The sequence below is a fragment of the Hibiscus syriacus genome, unplaced genomic scaffold (assembly GCF_006381635.1).
Source record: "Hibiscus syriacus cultivar Baekdansim isolate YM2019G1 unplaced genomic scaffold, ASM638163v2 tig00000773_pilon, whole genome shotgun sequence".
Taxonomy (NCBI): Eukaryota; Viridiplantae; Streptophyta; class Magnoliopsida; order Malvales; family Malvaceae; genus Hibiscus; species Hibiscus syriacus.
Genome location: NW_024061823.1, coordinates 1,883,597 through 1,900,188, shown reverse-complemented (window position 1 = coordinate 1,900,188; position 16,592 = coordinate 1,883,597). Strand labels below are relative to the sequence as shown.

Genomic DNA, 16,592 nt, shown 5'->3' with positions numbered 1-16,592 from the left:
AAACTATGTATCTTTGAAATCTCAAACTCTCAAACGTGTAAACTTTCAAACTTTGAAACTCTCAAACTAAGAAAATGGCTCATATTTCAGCTATTGTTTACTATGATGAAGAATTAGGGAAGATGAATATGGGTTGTTTTCGATCAGATCATTATATCATTAGATATATCATTCAAGAGAAACATCACTCTTCGCGATTTAATCACAAAAATCTCAAGGAAGGCTCGTGTTGGAAATAGTAGAAGACTGGCTACACTGCAGTACAAATTTTGATTGAAATTTTCTGTTACATATACAGTTCAATCTATCAAATGACAACGGTGTTACTATGTGGTTGATGCTTCCAGTAAAATTCAAACTTTATTACAGAATATATGCCACTTTTGTTGACGTACATCCAGTTCGGGTATGTCCTTATCCTTCCACTATGGATTGCATGAACCAGTTGATAAAGTTTACAGTCTAACTCAATAATCTGTAATGATTTCACGTCATTAATGGCTAACCAATATCATGTTAGCATACCATCAAGTTCAAGGGAAAGACATTCATCTGTCCACTTTTTCCGACCTCAATATGGAGATGCCTTCCAACTCCAGGGGGAGACATTCATCTTCCATCAACTTCGACCACGATATGGTAATGCCTTCTACACAACACTTAACTCATAACCCATATGGTGACATCCCTCAAGCTCTAGAGGAAGACATTCATCTGTGACCTTGTTCGAACTAAACATCAGAGTCACAGAAGAACCATAATCTCCTCCAGAAGAACCTCTTCATGAGCCAGGAGCAGATAGTGTTGAAACTGGATTATTCCTTGGACCTGAGTCACTGTAATTCAACATGAACTTTGATGATGATGCAGATGAATTCCTACAAATGTTGCAATACGAACCTCCAGCACACATGTTTGAAGCTGACTATGATGCGATGTACGGGCCATAATTTCCTGATATGCCATCTTAGAGACTATAAGAGGCATTCATCAGTTAATGATGGTGATTTATATCATGGAATGGAGTTCACATCTAAAAAAAGAAATGATGACAATAAGAATTACAATATTCGTAATTCAGTTCAGTCCAGAGTCGACCGATCTACCACCAAAAAGTATGTATGTATTGTGTCCAACATGATAACGGTTGTAACTAGATGGTTCGTTTCAAAGAGGAAGAAGATTGACAGATGGGAACTAAAAACTACAGCGGTCCCCATACATTGTGCATAGGGGATCAACTAGGACCATCCAAACTTGGACTCCAACACGATTTTCCAAGCCATTATGCCCTTGGTCAGAGCAAGCTCCCACATACCTATTGTAGTGCTAATTTTTTGCAATACAATCTCCATATGGGTACACCTTTTCCTACAAAAAAGCATGGAAAGAAAAAAAATGTCATATAAAACTACACGGTGAATGAGATTCATCTTACAACGAACTACCAGTTGATTTAACCTGGTTCAACAACTAAATTCTGGGATAATAGTTGAGTTCGAAACTCGCCATGCCTACCATAATGATCAATTTCTTCGAGATCGATGCCAATTCCACAGTTTTTTAGACTTACCCACAATGCATTAATGCAGTGATAATGTAAACCCGTTGTCCAATTATGGTACATTCTTGTATGGAAAATACAAGCAAGTTTTATATTGGTAGTTGTCAAAGTTGGTAATCGTAACATTCTTCCCGTGACTTTTCCTGTTGAAGGAGAAGATACAGAGTCTTGGGCCTTTTTCTTGAGAAATATACGGTTAAGTTATCACGAGAAACATATTTGTATCATTTCAGAGGAAATGGGATCAAAGCAACATGGACTCTTTGGATCCAATATGGAAACCCCCACACGTCCAACATCGTCTCTATATATGACATATTGTTGCAAACTATCATGGTAGATATAAGAAGAATGATGAACGAAATTAATTATATCATGGGTATGTTACATTTTCCCAATTTCATTTCTCACTCATTGTCATTTTTATACTAACTACTTCATTTCACTTAGGTTACGAACTTTCACCTCAAACGTTTGAGGTTATGCTTCAAGAATTTCAAGGAAAAAATGAACATAAACACAATTACATCAGTGAAATCAACAAAGAAAAGTGGACAAATGCATACGATGGTGGATATCGATATGGACATATGACAACTAACTTGGCTGAGGTAATCAATTTAACCTTAAAGGGGGGTCGTCATTTATCAGTAACTGCTTTGGCTAAAACGACGTATTTTGTTTGGGTTAACTTTTACCAAGCTTGGGGACAAGCTCATCACTTGGATACAAAATGATCATGTTTATCACCCACAATTATAGCAGATCTGCAGCAAAAGGTTGCAGCATCAAACAACATGTTCGTAATAAGCTTTTCTCGCACACAAGAATTATTTCGGGTCACAGAAATGCCACGACCTCTGCAAGGGATTGAATCTAACTCTTTCAGAGTTAATCTACGAGATAGATCCTATGACTATGAGTTTTTTCAAGCTTTGAAGTATCCATGCTCCCATGTCATGGCAGCTTGCTCATTTTCTCGTAAAGACTATAAGCATTATGTGGATCCCATGTACCAACTTTCACAAGCATTATGACAAAGACCTAAATGAGGTTAGACTTGGCATCCAATTATACTAGATCAAGACAAACTTAAGATGTGGTCATTGCAAAATCTCGGCCACAATAGGATTGTTCATCTATTTCATCATCACGTAATCGTTGACCACCACTCATGTAATGTTTTCTAATGTTTCAACTTATGTTATTTGATTTTCTTTTAGTTTCAATTAAAGTGATTTCAGGTTGTTTATTTTATAAGACGACCCTTTCGTCTATCTATATAATTTTCAATTAAATGTTTAACATTTATTTCTTACAATCTAACATACAATCAACTTTAACCCTACCCTACTTTAAAAACACAAACATTCTAACATACAATCAATTTAACCCTGAACCATACAAATAACACCTTAAACCACTAAAAACCTAAAACAAATTACAAAACCCTAAACTGTTTTAACAAAACCCTAAATCGAGCATAGAAGGCAACTCCGTTCGATGAGCCATTCAAGGGAGGCTTGTTCCTTAGAACATGTCATTCATAAATCCCATGGAAGGCGTGTTTCATGCAACATGCCTTCCCTCCCCTGATTAAGGCGCATCTCCTGTCGTGCGCCTCATTCTCTCTCTTGAAAAAAATGTATTAGATCGAGAAATAATTAGGAAAGGGTGTTTGATAGGTGGTATTGTTTTAATAGGGTATTTTTTTGGTCAAGTTGCCCATATTTAGCCTCGTTTATTCTTTTTTAACATTATATAAATTAATTAAAAATTAAATAATAATGCACGAACTAATAACGTTATACATTTTATGATTTGACATGTAAAGAATTGAGCATCAGATTCATCCAAAGTGCATCATATTATTTTCAGCCAGAAAAATCCATGGCAGCCACTTGAAAGAAGATGTTTTTTGGATCAGGGAATAGCTTAATCTGTTTTGGTATACATTTTACATGGGAAGCCCAACCTCTTTATTAAGAAATCTGTGCTTCTTGAATTATTGTACTTCTTCTGTGTTAAGATAGGGCTCGAGTACTCAATACCATCATCAGACGTCGAAATGTGGATGATACAGATGACTCTGGAATTGAGCTTGTTGGATTCAGATGACTTTGATTCTTGAAATTTTGAAAAGCCAGCGGCGATTGTTGCCCGGGGGCATCTGGAGTTTGATGGCCTGAGCCTCTTGGCGAGTCGCTTTAGAAGATTCATGACTGTGGGAAGAAACCTCGACGAGATAGAGATTAGCCCGGCCAGCTGATAAGAAGGAAAAAATGAAGAAACTGGATCAGACTGAAACATGGCTATTCCAATTTAGGCAAGGCAACTAGAAAAGTAGTTACAAGTGGTTCTAAAGGTTAAATTTTGAGGACATGAATCCACAGTCAATTAAATGAGTATGCTAAACGTCCATTTTCAATTCCAATCCGAAAAAGCCACGTGCAAATTCAACTTTGACGCAACAAGTAAAAAAAATACAAGAACAGTTGGCAAAGGGAGAGTGCATTTTCTCTTACTCACAGTGCCATGTTGAAACTGCCCTGGTATATCCATTTGAACCCACATGGCTTTTGAGAGTAAATATGCAACAAATAGAACCATGAGATAGAGAGGATTCCTGTTTCAGAGAAGCATTATGGGCATAATGTTTAACATGAGAGTAGAAAGTAAACCAGGAAGGAGAAGACATGCTAGTATTTTGAACTGTGCCAGGCATCAGATTTTAGATGTATCAACGCAAAACTTGGGGCCCGGGTCTGTAGGTTCCACCCATAGCCTCTGGGGATGATGGTCTTTGGGGGGAGTATTCGATCGAGTTGAATTAAAAAATTTGAAATTATTTGAGTTGACCAGCCTTATTTTATAACTCAAACTTTATTTGAAATTTTGTTCGAGTCCAGTTGAGTTTCTATTAAAATTTAATTGTAAATATTTATAAAATTATGATACTATTTGATCCCAATTTAAACGGTTTTTTTATAACCATATACGATATACATACATATTTCTTCATATTTTCCATATGATATATATATATCATGCAGAGTTGAGGGTTTGACTCGAACTTGAAAACCAATCTACTAAAAACATTTCGATTTATTCGAGTTCTATTTTATAACTCGACTGAATTTGAAATTTTTTCGAGGTTTTCGAGTCGAGTTTTGCTCTCCCCTAGATGGTCCCCCAAGGGGTTCTAGCCCCACCTCCGGTTAAAAGACGGGATCTTTATCCCTTTACCCCCAACAAAAACAGAACTAATATAGGAGAGGGGATAAGAAGAGATGAACTATGGACTACAGATTAGATTAAGTTACCTTAAAAGGAGCATAAATTCATTAAATCCAAGGACAACCATTGCTACAATTGCCCATGGGGGAGGTAACCAGTTGTTACTCTGCTTGTAAGCCTCCTAAGAAATGAAGCAAAATTATTAGAGAGAGCTCCTAAAGAACGTCCTCATTGATACGTCATCTTCCTCCACAAGTAGCACGAATAGCAACCAACCGAGTCTTAGATAATATACCTGTGCTGAAATAGCTTGAGTAACTATATACTCAGTCTCTGCTTTAAACTGTCTCCACAATGACTTGCATTGAACTGGTGTAATCAAGATATTTCTTGGAGAAACCTGATGCACAAGTGACTTCTAAATTAGTAACTTCAGTTGGATAACTAACATATTATATTAGTGATAATATCACATTCGACAAGTATACTTCGACAAAATGCCAATGTGGTACTTTTACTATGAAAAAATATCCAACGTGACACCTTTACTTTTAAAATGTCCAATATGGTACCTATACTTTCAACATGTCGAATGTGGTACCTTTACTTTAAAATGTCTGATGCGGTACCTATAGTTTGTCAAAATGTCAAATATGGTACCTTAACTATCATAATGTGTATTATTACGGTACATGGGTTAACACCTTTAGTAAATGTTGTACCCGAACTATTATTTTGTGTCTTATTACAGTACATGGATTAACACTGACAGCAAGTGCCAAATCGGTAAAAGAAAAATCACATGTACTATAATAATACACAGATTGATAGTTTAAGTATCACATTACCACATCAGACGTTTCAAAAATACATGTACTACATTGGACATTTTATCAAATTACAAGTACCAAATGTGACATGATTCCATTATATTATAAAACTAACCAACCAAACCATTACCTCCTCCCAGGAACTAGAGGCAAGAGGGTCTGAAGATGCTATACTTCTGTCCACTGAAGATGCAGCAGTCGTTGGTCCTTCCATAAGAGATGAAAACAGTGTGTTTTCGATTTCATCCGGTTTCTCGTCCAATCGAATGGCAGCCATAACAGATAAGAACCTCAGAGACTGCATATATAACAATGATAAAAAGTCTCTCAGATTGCTAATGCAGCATGAAAAATGATTTTTTTTAAGAGTTATAGGCCTCGTTAAAAACCCCCTTCATGATTAATGGAGCTTGTAGAAAAGTTCCTTAATCAGCGGAAGGAGGAAAAGAGTGCCTTAGAATTTTATTAATAACAAGATAAGATACATAACAATTACAACACCCAGAAGGTTCCCTTATAAAAAAACCTTAAACCCAAAAATCAGCCCTTAACATCAACACTGAAATCAGCCTATTCCAGCCTTAGCTAAGGCATCAGCCTCTAAGTTAGTGTCCTAGCAACCCATCTAACCACACCCTCAAAATCTTTGAGCCTATCAACGATGTCTTTTACAATAAAAGCATACACATCTTGACATAGTTCAACATTCTTGATCCAGTCCACTGCCACCTTACTATCACTCTCAATAATCAAACGGTCCTTAACAAGCCCTCGAAAAGAGACAAAGAAAAGTAAACCCTTTTGAATAAGCTTTAAGCTCCATCAAGATAGGAGGAGGAGGAGGAGACCAAGGAATATTAGATACAATCGATTTTGAGTACTGAACAAGAATCCCCAAGAGAAGGATAAGATATAAGAGAATCCTTAGGAATAGAAATCTTTTTGTATTTGGCCAAGAAGCAAGCCTAAACCTTGCTAAGAAAAATAATTCAGTCTGGTCTAACTTCCCTCCTTCGATCACAATGGCATTCCTGACTTTCCAAATGGTCCATAGAACAACCCCTGGAACAAATGACCATATTGCAGATTGATCTTCAAATCTTCCTATGCTATGAGAAAACTCTTAGCATTTGCATGGAAAACAGCATTGAGCCTCCAAAACTTCATCAATTTATTCCATAATGTCCACACAATAGAACAAGTAAAAAATAAATGTGATGAAGACTCCTCCTCCAACTTGCAAAGTGGGCATAAAACATCATCAATACCCTGAACCCTCTTTTAAACAGTTTTGTCTTTACAACCAGCTTCCGAATAACAACATGCCACACAAAAGATTCCACTCTTGGAGGCAATAGACCCCTCCAAATTATGTTTTTCCAAAAATGAGCCTCCTCCGGACCCAATGAACACAACTTAACAGAAGAGCTAACAGAATACACACCATCCCCATTGCCTTTCCGTATCAGACCATTATTGGATTCTTTAGATAGTCTGAAATTCGAAATGATTGACATCATATTAGACCATTGTTCATATTCCCAATCATTCAAATTTCTTCTTAGTTGAACATTCCAAAACCAGCCCGTAGATTGATATTCACCAAACTCAATTAATTTGCCAAGCTTGTTTGAGGAAATGGAAAACAGTCTAGGAAAAATAAGCATAAGCGGATAATCCTTAGCCCAAGGATCTTGCCAAAACCGAATAAACTCACCATTGCCTACTCAGCATGCAAAATGATGATAGATTGAAATTAGTACTCATGAAAGAATCCAGGAAAATACCGCAGTACGAGCATCCTTAGTAATTGTCTTAATGTTTCTTTTCCGGTCCAAACTCTTGGCATTGAATCATTGTCATGACTGAAGACAGTTGAGAACCTGAAACATGCAATAAAGCCATAAATACAACAGATTATTCTAATCAATACTAGAAATAATAAGGAAAATGAAAATTAAGGTTCTCCTACCTATCCTTCATGCGGATCAGAACATTTCCAGCTTCCTCCCTTGCTTTCTTCTCCACCACATTTCTTGCATAATCCCTCACATCTTGTAGCATTTTCTCAACATTCGATTGGCCTAACTCAAAACCAGAAATGGCAGCTGAAAACTCTGATACAGCAATCTCAGTCTGACGTGTAAGAAGCTTTCTTATTGAAGCCCAGGTGTCTCTTCCAGCAGCATCAAATAGAGAATCCACTGGTTCAGATAGTGATTTACTAAGTTGTTTCTGAATAACAATAAAATGTCAACATTTTGCTTATTCAATAAAACAATGCGTGGTTGAAATTCAGTAAAACAATGCTTAAGTAGATGGAATATCGATCGATGAAAATTGGTCATGGAACATCGAAATGATAAGTAAAATGAATAATTATGCTTTAATTTTAAATTTAGGGAATTAATTGCTTCTAGTCCTAAATGTTTGAAATTTGCTCTCTGTCCTGAATGTTATCAAATCATAACACTGTCAGTCTTAACATTAAATGTCAAACGGTTTGACAGCCAAAAGCTAACATGCCATTAACTGTGAAAAAGTAGCAAATTGAGGCATGCCAATGGTTCATCAATTGCGGAAATTAAGACAAATAACTTCTTAAGAAGACATGAAAAAGGAAAAAGAAAATGAATGATCAAAGTCCAAGTAGAGAGATGAAATGCCATTAGTTGTCGCTGATGTGCCATTAATGCCAAGTCAGTTTCTATTGCCTTTTTCTTTTGGAAATTAAGTTCAGGACTAACAGTGTCGAAAATCGAGAACAATTAGGACCAAGATATCAATGTTTAAAAGTTCAGGATTGAAAGTGAGAATTTCACAAACATTTAAACAGTAATTATACCTAAATATTATTACCTCACAGCTAACCATCAATTCAGACAGTTTTGTATCTCGTACAGATAATGTGTGGCCGTCAATATCACGTCGAAGTTTTTCCTTAACTTTAGAAGTATCCCAATTAGCCTGTCTGATGGCAGCATCTATAAGAGGATCAAATGGACTGTTAGAGAAGATAAACAAATTGAAAATAGAAATAAAAGTACTTCAATAGGGTACAGGTGCATGATAAGATTCTATTATATTACCTGCACATCCTTGGTCAAATTCAAGCATACAAGACTGGGTACATGTACGAGCAGAAACAGCAAATCCTTCTCCTTTATTCAGCATTTGTTCCAATCTTGACTTGAAATCTTCAAATGCTTTGAAGCGTAAATGTCCCAACAGGTTAAGATAAGCAGCATGCACAAACTGCTCAATTAAGAAGAGTACAACAATCAGAGGGGATTTCTGTACAATATCAGAATATCCAACAAGCTTACTTTTATGACATATACAGTAAAACATTTAAAACCCTACACACATGAAAAGAATCCTAAAGCTGAAGGAGAAGCAACAACTGGAGAATTCTAACTCAAATCAACCTTAAACAGAATAAAAGCAATGATATTATAATAAATCGTGAATGCATGAGAGGCCTTATAATGCTTATATGACAGAAGTCAAAAAACATTAAGTTTAATTTTAATGAATGTATTAAAAAACATTAAATTTAATTGTTAATGAATGTATAGGTCTTATAATGCTTTAAATTCTAAAGACCTTTGACATGAGGCCTTACAATCACACCATGTTCTAGAAAGAAAACTGGTTATGGTAGCCAAAGGTTTTTGTTACACATCCATCCTCAAATGAAACATTAAATTCGAGATGATTAGTACTAGGAAATTCAGTTTCATTGCCTAAATCAATATAGCTTCAACCACCTCCATTGACAAACAAAATTCATTGGTGAATGACAAAAACTGCTCAGAATTAAATATTAAAAGCTTCAATTTTAACTAGATGCATGATCTACCTTTTTTTTAAAATAGAATAGAAAACCATAAGGATAGAATGTTGTACTTACATCTAAAGCTTTTGATTCTAGTTGTTTCCGTTTTGCGTTCCTTACACCATGGTCAAAGTATAATGCCTCCTTGTCATATCTATCACAAAAGAAATTTCAAGTGTACAAGAAATATAATGACTAGCAGTAAAAAGAAAGGAAATTCAATATGAATAATAAACTAATTAAACCATTAATTCCTTAAACAACTACAAACTACATAAAGAAGTCAGTGAAGTGCAATCAAAGTGTGGTAGCATAATGTGTACACTTAAAGTCATCGCTACAGATCTATTTTCAACTCAGAAGATTATGCTTTGCATATTATTAAGTAGTGCTATCCCGCATCTGTTAAGCATTAGGTTTCCCATGGCCTTGTATCAAAGTTGGACCCCTCAACCTATAATCAATTGGTCGTAGGATGATTAACACGGTACCAAAGGCAAAGTTCTATCATGTTTTTCTTCCTACCAAACCCAGAGGAGGATGACAACTACTGATGAGATTGTTATCGCTAGACACTGTGACCACATTGAGAGGAGTGATAACCAGTGTTATCTACATCTGTTAAGTATTTTATGGTCTTAGATTACATTTAAAGTCCTCCACCAATGAACAATTGGTTGTCAGTTGGATACTTCACACATATATTTCAAAAACCTAACAATAATACATTATTCAACATACCAAAAATAGTCGTAAACTTACTCTGCCAAGTAGGTTTCTAAGATAAAGCTCAGCTTGCTCCCAAAACCATATATTGGTCCACGCTGAACAGCTTCTTCAAATGCTAACCAATCCTACTCAAAATTTACAAGTTCAGTTACTAAAAATGAGCATTCAATCAGCCAAGGTAACACCTAAGAGAAAGAAAGTTGCAAATGTACCTCATTAGAAGCTAAGTGATGGAGCTTCTCATCTGCAATCTCTTCACAACGAACTGTGGCAACCATTACCTGATGCATGGTGGAAAGACATTACTTGTATGAAAAGGAATGAAATGCTGTTTGGATTTACAGATAAAGATAGCAAAGAAACCTTGTGAGCAGGAAGATCCAGATCCTTGTTCTCTTTTATAACTTTCCATATCTGCTGTGCACTATAAGAGAATCCAGATGCAGGGACAACACCCTGTCTATCACCAGCAAGTCCTCCTGGAGAAATAGAATTGAAAAAGCGCTGCCTTAGTTCAGCAACCTGCGTAAGAAATTAAGAATATATCAGATGGACTGCAAGGCTCTAAAATCTTTTTTCTATGTTTTAATCTAATATTCCAAAATAGTTTAACACTCTTGTAGGCTATAGAAGGTTGTATTTGATCGTCAATGAAACATAACTGAAAATTACAATTCTTTTCTAATTTTTTATTTTCATTATTATATAATTTTAACATTAAAATTACAGTTTCTACTCACTCTACCTCCCCCCACATTCCCCATCATCGATAAAAGAAGGGATCATGATGCCCAAACCCCAGTTATTTGGTTAAACAAAGAAAAATGAAAGGATTTATCAGCTGTCTCTAAAGTCAATCATAACTAAAATTCTTAAACATGAAAAAACTTCATTAACAATAGAGTGAGAGATTACCTGCTCTTTGAACAAATCCTCTTTTTCTTCAAAGCTTGATAAAGCAGTGACCTCGACCTTCACGTCAAAGATCAAACGTAAAGGGATTCTTGTAACTATAAATAATATACAAACAAATTGAAAAGAGGACCAGGAAAAGGGGACCAGGAAAATGGATATCTTCTTACATTAAAGAATTCACTGAGGGGAGTATCTTTATGGGATTCAGGTTTACTAACTGCAATCCATATCTGCAGTAATCCTCACCAATTAAAATTTTAAAACAGATATAGACAGAAAGTGTGAGAGCAACTGGTGTAGAAGGAACAGTATAGAGAAATCTATACATGATGTTACCTTTTGAATATCTTCCCTTAAGATAGGCTCCAAATATTCAAGAGGGGTCTAAAAAAAGGAAAATAATAATATTTCAAAGTTTTTAGCACAATGCCAGAAAGAACCAAAATGTTATATAGAAAAAATTGAAATGGCACCAGTCCACTCCAGACCTTTGTTTTATCACGTATAATAAACAGCAGTGTTGTTTTCCGGGGGCTAAATAATTTCATCATAACCTAGATTAGAATAGCAACAAGACTATTAAGCACAGTAAACAAAACAGAAATCCAGACAACAGAATTAAGCACACACTAGAGTACCTGAAAAACTGTTTTCAAAAGTGGTTTGTTGGCAGCCTGCTCCCGACCAATATCATGACACCACCTATATCGATAACCTATATCTGATTAATACCAAAGTTTGTTTCTTGGATTCTCTCTAAAAAAAAGGTATCAAATGTCATAAAAGCCAAATCCACTATGACCATTGAAAAACACCAAAAAATATTAAAAATAAATCGGTGATGTAAGAACTACGGTTTATTTCAATGGATCAAAGTTCAGAAATTATGCATATTCCAATTTTTTCTAAAGATGACATATCATAACATTATTTCTGATTCAAGTTTATTTGTGATTAAAACAGGAAAAGGAAAAAGAACATTGCCAGAGCCATGAGAAAGGTATGGTGGCAATACATCCTGCCACAGATAAGCATTCACTCTACTGCTATCATTTGCAAAACCCACTCAGGCCAATCAATTTATGGTTGGGTAGGCATGATATTGAAAATTTTAACATTTTCTTCGACACATTCTTGGTGAAAGTTCGAAAAAGTCCATGTTTTTTTCATCCAATTGCTATTCGGATACCAATAGGTCCAAAACAGAACGAAGGGCAAAAATAAAATAACAGGATATGTAGAGTTCTAATAAAATCCTGAAAAATGAGCACTGCGACTGACTATTTCACTTTTGAGACAACAAACCCTTTGCTCTTTTCATTCACTAGGCATTCTAATGGTGGCTCATGTCTGAAATTTCTCCAGATTACAGGTTTGCACCCTGTAAGCTCCAATATAGTGCACATACTCATCAAATGCATGAGACATTAAAGCTTCTACAAAGTAAATTACATGTTAATTAGGACAAATATCTGCAATGGCCAAGGCAAAAAGGGCACTTTGTTTCTCAAATGCTGTGTCATCCTGAAAATAAAATAAAATAAAAAAAGAGTGAACAAATAGTGACAAAGAAATGTGATTAATGAAACAGAAATGAACAGAACTACACATGAAATTACTTAGTACGTCTTAGGTAACCATAAACATATTGAGGTGTCCATTACAAAATCAAAATGCCTACATGCTTCCACATCAGTCTTTGTTCGTGTGTATTGGTAAGTGAGTGGGCTTGAGGTACTAAGGCAAACAGCAACAAAAAAGATCTAAGATATACACTTAGTTAATGCTCCAAGCCAATTCATAATTAGATGAGCATATCTTGCCAGAATAAAACAAATTCTGAGGATTTAACTCCACCAGTTTGATGCAAACTACATTCTTAGGGATAACCCCCCCCCCCTTCTTTTCCTCTCCCAATCAACAACTATAATGCCTGCTTTATTGTTGCAAATACTTTTACCTTCAATAACCAAAAGCATTTAAAAAAGGCTAGTTACCTCGCCTCTTTCTCTTCCATCGGTACCTTCCAAATCCATGGCAACAGTGAAAGGCTCTATGCCAACACAGTTTGCAATCCAAATACCCTTCGTAGTTTGACTCCTGCAACGAAATTATATCTGTTAACATGTCTATCACGTGATCAAGAATACAAAGGCAGAGAAAGTACATAAAAAAAAGCAACAAGACTATTGTAAATATTTATTCCTTTGAAGCCATAAACTTTGAAAAATGAAAGAGCAAACCTTCCTCTGAATGCATCCATCTCTCTAAAATTTGTACGGAAAAGATGATTTAACAGGGTGCTCTTGCCTATCAACAAAAGACATCCTTTTCAGTCTACAAGATAGATAGACATAGAGCTAAACTAACGCGCAGGCATCCCTATAAAACACGTGCCAAAGAAATATTAAACAAGAAGTGTAATCAATCTAATGGGATTAGCAATGAAACTAAATTTACAGAAGACTGGAGAATCTAACAATTATGTATATATAAAAAATTATAATGGAAAGATAAATGCTAATCACAAGTCACTACATTAGCATTCAAGCATTAACCATTCAAAACTAACTTCGTTTTGACGATAACGAAAAGCATCTTGGACAGAAACTTTCTTCCCAAATCCATTAAATTTTGCAGCTAAAAGCAGAATTCAAGTAAACAATTTCAATCCATTTCACTTAAAATTCAGAATCATTTCACTATTAACAGAAGAGAACCCAGTATAGTAGACAAACTCAATTTGCTTGCTAAAATGAAGTGATCGATAAGCTGAAAATTAAAGTAAAATAAATGCTGAAAAATACATTTTTTTGGTAGAACATAAATAAAAACTAATCCAAGAAAGACTTTAAGAATCGACATGCAGGAATCAGAGAAACAAAACGAAGTAATAATGATGGTATCGGGAAATGATACGCACCGCCACTTTGGGGGCCCAAGATAGCTACGACGGCATAAGAGAGGCCACAGTTAGAGAGCTTAGTAGTGCGAATGAAGTTGTCGAGTCCAGCCACATTGAACTCACCATCTCCATCAATCAACTGAGTGGAGCAACAATGGTCTGTTTCCGCCATCTCCGAGACCGGATCAACGTTTCCTAGAAAAAAAAAACTAAAGAAGAATCAAAGATAGATAGATATCTAAACAGAGAATAAAAAGAAGCAAAATGGGTATGTTTTATTTTACAGATATATTAGAAGGGAAACGGTGAGAGAAGGAGAATGATAGATCCAAAGTGAAACAGCGGCAGTGTGAGTGAGCAGAGACTTGTCTTTCGGTTTGCGAGATTTTCTTTTTGTTTTCTCCTTTATAGTCTTTATTATTACACCTTTTCTAATAATTGTTTTACTTATTGGGTAAATTATAAATTTCATCACTCATCTTTAATTTCACTCCTCTTTTGATTACTAAACTTTAATTTTTTTAATTTACTTACTAAATTTTTAATTTTGTCCTACTTTGATCATTCGATCATTAAATTATAAATAAAAGATGACATGACTGTTGTGTATGTTAACTTGGACTATTTTTTATTAGCATAGAATACATGTGTTATCCCTGTCATTTCCTTTTTTTACCTTTTTTTTTTCTTTTTATATTTTATATTCTTTCTCATAATGTGAAAATTTTATAATTTCTTCTATTTATCATGTCAATACTACAATTATAATTATTTGGTATCTTCTTCGACAACTCTAGAAACAAACAAACTATTCTCATCATTGCACATCACTCTATCAAATTAGATTTTTCTAATATCACTGTAAAACTCATGAAAGTCAACCTCAAATCTAAACTCATGAAACCCTAAACTACTCTAGTCTATAATATTCATCATTTGATCAACATAAATTCAACATATACAACTAGCTTTCTCTTTCTCCACCTCCCCACTGCTGAGTTTTAAAAGAAGATGTTTTATCATCGAGAAATCGAAAAGAATATGAAACCAGAGTTTCTTTATAAAAATGGAGAAAGGGATGGAGGTCGATCAATACATATTCTTAAAAAGAAAATGTTTAGTCATAATATCGTTGAATATTTAATAAAAGAGTGATCAATAAGAGTAATTTAAAAATTCAATAAGTAAATTGAAAAAATTAAAATTTAATAATTAAAATAAGAGTGAAAAAAATTAAGTGATGGAATTTGTAATGTACCTTATTTATACGGTGCAACCATGTTAAGTGGTTGATTGGATCAGACCAAGATTTTGATGAATTATACTATTATATTTATATAGTTTTTATATTTGATTATTTTTTATACACCCTAATTTTCAAATTTTATTTATTTATCTCGATCTGTAAATTAAAAATTAGATAAAAACAAATTATTTTAATTAATAACTATATATTAACTAGCTAAAATAACTTAATTAATTAATGATTGCAGTAAACAACACATAATATTCAATAGCTAGCAGTTTTAATAATTGTAGAAGTTAAATTTCACAAAAAATAAAAGGAATAATAACAAAATTAACCCCAACATTTGCATAAATAGTTTTTTGCCTCTATCTTTTTTGAAGCATTTTAGCCACAACGTTTTAACTTGGAGCAAAATGCCCCCTGGGTGGATGGAAATCTTCAGTTGACTAACGGTTAAAGTTTCTTATAACACCCCAAATTTTGGGCTAGTAGTTTCGGGTTTACCCAAGAGGTAAGTGGACCTCGTGAAATTCATAAGTAAAGTCGTCAGACTTAATTGAATTTGGATTTGGGCCTAATTAGTCATAAAAATGGGATTTCAAATTGTAGAAAAACAAGGAAGGACTAATTGTGTAATTTTCTCATTTTAGTGAGATTGAGAATTTTTATCTCTTCCTTCTCCGTATTTTCTCCATTTGTGTCTTTCTCATTTCTTCTTCTCTCATCTTCCTCTCCAAGACCCATAGCACAAAGATGTAAGATCTTGATCCATTTTTATGCTTCATTTTTGTTATAAATTCATCGAACAACCTTAGTTTAATGAATCAAAGTGTTGGTTTAATCCTAGCTAAAAAAGTGGGGGTTTTCATCCAAATCACCGAAGGAAGAGATTGTGGCTAAGCAAGGAGGTTCATTTCAAGATTTAAGCATCAAGGTAGTGTATTTCTAATCCTTTGGAGTGTTAAGCTTTCATAAATTTAAAGAAATTGTTAAGAATGGGATCTTTGAGTATTTTAGGGTTTATCTTTGAATTCATGATCAAATCATATTTTAGGTGTTAAGAAAGTATTTTTATGATACCTTATGACCTTAATTAACTCTCTAAAACTTCACAACAGGATTAGGAACCAAACCAAGTAAATTAGGGTGATTTTTAGGTTTTTTTGAGCCTAAAATAACTATTTTAGGGTTCAAGTATCGATACTAGGATAAATAGTGTTACAATATCGATATTGATTAAATTAGGGTAAAAATTAGGGATTCGGGCTGGGAGTATAGATACTGTAAGTTGAGTATCGATACTATCCCTACAATATCGATACTCA

The 16,592-nt window shown here is 34.6% G+C and overlaps 1 protein-coding gene across 1 annotated transcript; it reads right to left on the bottom strand.

Annotated features, from left to right (window-relative positions):
• Positions 1-3,473: 3,473 nt before the first annotated feature.
• Positions 3,474-14,284, bottom strand: LOC120218271 (protein ROOT HAIR DEFECTIVE 3 homolog 2-like). Its single transcript, XM_039215253.1, is given in 27 exon segments — positions 3,474-3,586; positions 3,588-3,636; positions 3,639-3,757; positions 3,759-3,829; positions 4,094-4,190; positions 4,888-4,982; positions 5,097-5,201; positions 5,762-5,929; positions 7,419-7,453; positions 7,456-7,514; positions 7,604-7,866; positions 8,491-8,615; positions 8,721-8,886; positions 9,545-9,623; positions 10,232-10,323; positions 10,411-10,479; positions 10,562-10,720; positions 11,114-11,170; positions 11,281-11,343; positions 11,450-11,497; positions 11,602-11,667; positions 11,752-11,815; positions 12,566-12,579; positions 12,581-12,637; positions 13,111-13,213; positions 13,357-13,423; positions 14,037-14,284. Coding segments are annotated over 27 exon segments (2,484 nt in total). The 5' UTR covers positions 14,191-14,284; the 3' UTR covers positions 3,474-3,546.
• Between the last annotated feature and the right edge of the window lie 2,308 nt (positions 14,285-16,592).